The sequence below is a fragment of the Schistocerca nitens genome, chromosome 8, assembly GCF_023898315.1.
Source record: "Schistocerca nitens isolate TAMUIC-IGC-003100 chromosome 8, iqSchNite1.1, whole genome shotgun sequence".
NCBI lineage: Eukaryota > Metazoa > Arthropoda > Insecta > Orthoptera > Acrididae > Schistocerca > Schistocerca nitens.
Window position 1 is genome coordinate 111193163 of NC_064621.1, and position 6929 is coordinate 111200091.

The 6929-nt window shown below is 42.4% G+C and overlaps 1 protein-coding gene across 1 annotated transcript in view; it reads left to right on the forward strand.

Moving 5' to 3' along the window:
• The window catches only part of LOC126199260 (myogenesis-regulating glycosidase-like), a 29257-nt gene extending 26361 nt beyond the window's left edge, over nt 1-2896 (forward strand). The window contains exons 5-6 of the mRNA XM_049936064.1: nt 29-185; nt 2588-2896. Coding sequence (XP_049792021.1) covers nt 29-185; nt 2588-2784 — 354 coding nt within the window. The 3' untranslated portion in view covers nt 2785-2896. The remainder of the gene's footprint in view (nt 1-28; nt 186-2587) is intronic.
• Nucleotides 2897-6929: the final 4033 nt, after the last annotated feature.

Genomic DNA, 6929 nt, shown 5'->3' on the forward strand with positions numbered 1-6929 from the left:
AACAGTGTAATGGTGGATTACGTTACAGACGCTGGACATCTGCCGCAACCTGACCAGCCTGCACATCCAGTACGCACCGCTCATCGTTGAGCTGATGAAGAAAGCCGTTGAGGACGGCACTCCCGTCAACAGGCCAATCTGGTGGATCGACCCAACGGACCCCACGGCACTCACAATCGACTCAGGTATGACCGACAGATTGCTGTGCAGTTCCTACTATAAATTTATTTTGCACACTTGTTCGTATCTTACCATGTTCAGTCTGTAATCCACTTTCGAGTCTCTGCGTTACGGTCTGTCTCAGAACTAACCATTAGAGCGTGTTTCCTCCAAAAACTAGCGCATAATTGAGATAACTCTAAATCTGAATTGAAGACTGTCTTTGAAAAGATGTTTTTTAGCGGAAAACTTCAGCAGTACTCAGGATACAGTACAGCAACAGAGACCGCTCACATTCTCGCGAGGTGATCCCGTTATTACGCACGCCGCATATTCCGTAACCCACCGCGAGACTAGTCTTTTCAGTCAATTTCCTCAAGATTGGCCTAGCTTCGAAACCGTCATACCGCGACTGAGCTGCTATTTAGTGACAACCTTTCTACCGTTTGTACTGAGAATGCCCATAAAAACTGGTAATCATGTAATTATCCATTATTCGGGAGTTAAATTAGATAAACAAACTAATCTATGCAATTCTCAGATGATAATGTAATATTAACTTGATTGGTCACATTGGACCACTTGAGTCATTCCATGTTCACTTTTTCTTTGGAGATTGGACTACTTGCTTCTTGCGCTCAGCCCAGTACTGAGTGAAAGACAATATCCAGTTAGCAATAACTTGGCACAAGCCTATACGTACAGAATCTAGTCTTCAAATTTCGTTGTCTAAAAAAAAGTTACACCTTCCAAATTAATGTACAAATTTCAAACAGTGTGTGAAACAATGAACGAAACTCTTAAGTACACTACTGGCCATTAAAATTGCTACACCACGAAGATGACATGCTACAGACGCGAAATTTAACTGACAGGAAGAAGATGCTGTGATATGCAAATGATTACCTTTTCAGAGCATTCACAGAAGGTTGGCGCCGGTGGCGACACCTACAACGTGCTGACATGAGGAAACTTTCCAACCGATTTCTCATACACAAACAGCAGTTGGCCCTGCGTTGCCTGGTGAAACGTTGTTGTGATGCCTCGTGTAAGGAGGAGAAATGCGTACCTTCACGTTTCCAACTTTGATAAAGGTCGGATTGTAGCCTATAGCGACTGCGGTTTATCGTATCGCGACATTGCTGCTCGCGTTATTCGAGATCCAATGACTGTTAGCAGAATATGGAATCGGTGGGTTCAGGAGGGTAATAGGAACGCCGTGCTTGATCCCAACGGCCTCGTATCACTAGCAGTCGAGATGACAGACATCTTATCCGCATGGATGTACTGGATCGTGCAGCCGCGTCTCGATCCCTCAGTTAACAGATGGGGACGTTTGCAAGACAACAACCATGTGCATGAACAGTTCGACGACGTTTGCAGCAGCATGGACTATCAGCACGTAGACCGTGGCTGCGGTTACCCTTGAAACTGCATCACAGACAGGAGCGCCTGCGATCGTGTACTCAATGACGAACCTGGGTGCACGAATGTCAAAATGTCATTTATTCAAATGAATCCAGGTTCTGTTTACAGCATCATGATGGTCGGATCCGTGTTTGGCGTCATCGCGGTGAACGCACATTGGAAGCGTGTATTCGTCATCGCCATACTGGCGTATCACCCGGCGTGATGGTATGGGGTGCCATTGGTTACACGTCTCGGTCACCTCTTGTTCGCATTGACGGCACTTTGAACAGTGGACGTTACATTTCAGATGTATTACGACCCGTGGCTCTACCCTTCATTCGATCCCTGCGAAACCCTACATTTCAGCAGGATAATGCACGACCGCATGTTGCATGTCCTGTACGGGCCTTTCTGGATACAGAAAATGTTCGACTGCTGCCCTGGCCAGCACATTCTCCAGATCTCTCATCAATTGAAAACGTCTGGTCAATGTTGGCCCAGCAACTTGCTCGTCACAATACGCCAGTCACTACTCTCGAGAACTGTGGTATCGTGTTGAAGCTGCATGGGCAGCTGTACCTGTACACGCCATCCAAGCTCTGTTTGACTCAATGCCCAGGCGTATCAAGGCCGTTATTACGGCCAGAGGTGGTTATTCTGGGTACCTATTTCTCAGGATCTATGCACCCAAATTGCGTGAAAATGTAATCGCATGTGAGTTCTAGTATAATATAATACCCGTTTATCATCTGCATTTGTTCTTGGTGTAGCAATTGTAATGGCCAGTAGTGTATACGACCTGAAAAGGTACAAAAATTAAATTCTATGAAACTATGACTATAACATTACTGTTGTATGGAAACGATAGTTGCGTAAAAAAAGACAACACAAATACAACCAGCGGAGATGAGATCCTCGAGAATGTTTAGGGTTGCACAAGAAGAGATTCAGTACATAACGTAGACGCTAGACAACTGGCATATGCTGTGCGGTGACGCTGTGTTTCCTTTGGGTGCAGAGTTCCTGCTGGGCGACGACATTCTGGTGGCGCCAGTGGTGTGGCACGACAACTTCAGCCGCGACATCTACCTGCCGAAGGGGATGTGGCGGGATGAGGCGGACCCCGAGCACCCCACCATTCAGGGTCCGGCCTGGCTACACAGCTACCCCGTGCCTCTCAACACTCTGCCCTACTTCACCAGGGTTAGCGCCTAGCTCGCGCTGGCGTAATATTAGGGCAGTATGAGCGCTGCTGGTCATTTCAGTGACGGGACTGTGCTACCATGAACCTGTATGATGGCTGCTGGAAATAAATGTTAAGTTAATATATGTGTTCAGATTATTCATAAAATGTACCCATGCAACCCACTTTCAGGCTGCCACTTGGTCCAAATGAACAGCCTGTTATCTTGTAGCATGGAATTCAGCTGTCGGCTATGTGTATTTACAAAAGTGTCGCCCATTAACAGTGGTTGATCGTTCTTGCAGGGCACAGTTCTCTTGCTCATCTTTAAAGTTTTTTGCATGTTACACAAGCAGTGTCACACGTGCCAATGATAGTGGAGTGTTAAACATTGTTGTAGGCCACCAGAATGGTAGGCAGCAGTTCGTTGTATCAAAACCACGTTTATCACATCTATTTATTCGAGTTCTTGTGCAACATCACACAATGAAGACACATATGACTGAAAGTGTTGGGAAAACATCACATGATTACCTCCATATTTCATTTCAGCAAAAGTGAGTACCAGTTCACATTCTACTGCGTTTCTTCAAATGTTTTACTCGTTTTATTTTGTATAATCTACCAGAATCACTTGTGAAATCTCAGTGGACTCCCCAGGATACTACAACAACTTAACGGGCAAGAGGAAGGTGCGGGCTGAGTTTGACGAATGCCATTTGTTGTGCATCACAATAGTTAGCTATCCTTTATTTAACGAAACTTAAAAACATCAGTAAAATGTAAATGCATAGTAACTGTCAGACTGATTTCAGGACGGCGAACCAAAAGGACCAAACTTACATTAACTTTTTTTTCTCTTTCAGGTCGAGTAATGACCCTTAAAAATAACAAGTTTAACATTCATAAAAATACAGCTCGAGAGCCCTTTAGACATCCGCAAGATTGCAACCAGGCCTATCTGACTTCACTAGAATTGTAGAAAGAACAGTATCTAAACAATATTAAAACCACTTTTTAGATAATAAACTTCGAGCAAGGAATGAGGTCCTTATTTAGAAAAAAATTTACAAGTTCAGGACTACCATTCAAATAACTTAAGGGCGCTTTTGACGCTAGCAATTTAGCAACTTTCCAAACAGGAACATTATTCAAAATTTTACAAGTTCAGCATTTGACAATATCTTAAAATTTACAGTTCCAGGATTACAACAAAGATTTGGAACGCCCTTTGGGCGCTAACAATTTTGAAACAAAGCTAACAAAGATTTTAAAATTATACGGTAATCCACAATTACGATTTGAAATATCTACAAATGAAGTAGGAATAGAAGACAGGGCTGGGCTGCCAGACGCGAAACTTGCCTAGGGTAGCTTACGGTAGCGGACATCTCGATTTCACCTTAAGTGCGAATGCCACAAGACTTATAACTTAACTTGTAAAGAGGCAGGAGGCGGGAGGCGAACCACCACGCCGCACACACGTATGCAGGCGACGCGCACAGCACGCCCGCTGCGTCGGCCGATAGTGAATAGCACGGTCCTGCCAACGGCACCTGCGGTACAACCAACTCGGGAAGCCGAGGGAAAACACGCAGACGTATAATTCATTCAAGACTGATCAAATAAGTAAATTCCCAAGCACCGACACTAGAGTAATAAATGCGAACCCCACCCCGGACACCAGCGACAGTTTAAGTGTTACAATGACGGCATAATTAATACAAAGATTAATCGGTTAATCGTTTAACAGAAAAAGACCCCTCAAAGAAACAAATTCACTTAAGTAGGCTTAAAAGTAAGACGGAATGCTTAAGCTCTGAGACCTAAGCACGAGATCACAGTAGTAATAGGATATACAACAATAAAACAATAAATTACTTCTTTCCAGAGAAGTGTTGGAAGTTTTAATACATTCAAATATATTACACATAAGGGTAGTTCGCACAGAGAGGGGGACGGCGAATTTACTGGCTTGAGTACGGAGTGACGGAGAACAGCGGCCCAACCAGCCTGACAGGAGCGCGTCCAACATCGGCGCACAGGTGCCAAAATCCACAAACAGAAGTACCTCACCCGAAAATAAGTTAGGACAGGCGGTGGCCTTTCTGTCCCCTGAAAGGAATATACATTATTTATTTAATCAGTTCCCATGGATCAGGAAACTTTTCACAATACTGAAGCTAGTTACATATTTCATGTTTTTCTCTACGTTCTTAGAAGTGTCGCTATGCAGTGTTGTCATTCCTAATTTATTTGCTCCTGTCTCCAATTACTTACCACAGTGGCGCGAATTTTACATATGAATGATTTGTTCAAAGAATAAAATTATCTGTTTCGCCATGAACACAACTGTTCTACACTCTAGAAATCTTAACATGTCTCAGTACGAATAGAAAAACTTAAAAATGACTGATAGAAATGTACCACTGCGTATGCAAACTGAAACGTATATCCAAACAACACCCAGAAAAAAATTGCCTGTGTGTAAGATCGACTTAACACTGCAACAAAAAACTCATGGCCCATCTTGCAACTAAAGTGTGCGTCATTTACGACAGCGGCCGAGTTTAGGTTCGTTCTGCGCATCTGACGTCACAAAACACAGCCAGCGGATGAACAGAGAACGACGTTACCAGAGCTCGATTGCAGTGCAGAGCACGAACGAGTGTCTTCAGTTTTAGAAGCGCTCAGTCATAAATAAAGTAATTGAACAAAAGCATTTTCTTGATAGCAGACTTTCTTTTATAGAAAGTTTGGAAAAAGCATTCTTTATACCAGTTGCTTCATGTTCTATTAATTAATTAAACCAAACAAGAAGCCTCCTAATTCAGGCGATAGCAAGGACAGGTGTTTGTATCATTCTCAATAACCGCTTTTTCGCAATAAAGAACAGCGGTAATTGTTTATTTCCTATTGTACTTCGACGAAACGTGAGTAATTTATAGTCATACCAACAGTGTTTGCCGGTATTTTGTGTGATATTTTAAAGTCAACTAGTGGCAACTACAATCGACCATATGGAAAGTATACGCTATGGACTTTTACCTCTGCAAACTCTTCAAAATTTCGTGCAATGGTTGACTACATCTAATGCTGCACAATAACTGCGTTGAACATCGAAACAAAATTAAGTCATTTATGGGGGGGAAGGTATCAGTCAAGAAGGTGTGTAAAAATCAAATTTTTGGGCCAAATAGTTTTTGTGAAATCGAATGATAAAATGTGTGAAAGCAGTCGAAACACCATGTGTCTGCACATGCGAGCAGGGCAGTGATGACAAAATCGTGCACAGCGCGGAATGCGGGGAGCACGTCTCTGTAGCAGCGAATGGGTTAATGCGGCCGTGGTGGCTTTACTTCGTAAACTGCGCGCTCCCCCCTAAACGTAAGTCTGCGAACTATACTATGGCGCTGCTTCTCTTGGCACGTACAACTGGCAACGCAGCAATCTCCCGCGTCTGGGCGGGCATGCGCGAACCGCCAAGATAAAAGAATTGAACTATAGTACCATCAATGTATTTCCTTTGGACATGAAAAAGAACCAAGAATTACCTTCTTACTGCATTAAGAAAGGTTGATCATACCATTTGAGATAGTATATCTAAGACATCATATTTCATAAACATTTACACATTGATTGTTACTTACTTAGCAAGTGTTATGTATTTACATATCTTTTGTGGTGAATTGCACACATGATGTTATTGTTGTTTTACAATACAGGTTTTATTATTCATTGGTACACTGTATGTGTCTGTCATACATTACGAGCTTTGAATTACATGACATAAGTAGCATATTTTTCATGTCGCACCTATGGTTCCTGGATTCTCATGTCACTGTGTAAAAAGTTCACCACCCAAAATCAATTCTTTTCACATTCTAAAATTAAGTCCACCAACATGACACACATTCTTTGTGTTGGTAACTTCATAGGATTTTTGGTGCGTCAGCGAATAAGACAAGTAGATATTATGGAACAAAGTCTTTATTAATTTCTCCATATACATTTGTACACAGAATACAACCTTTTCTTTATGTTTGTTTGGTGTAGTTCTAGTGAAATCCTGCTTAATTTTTAATTTATAATTCAAGTCTACAGCTGAATCGAGTGTATCTGTCTCCAGCCGGTAATTTAACAAATACGAGGGTCATTCAATAATTAAAGAGACACA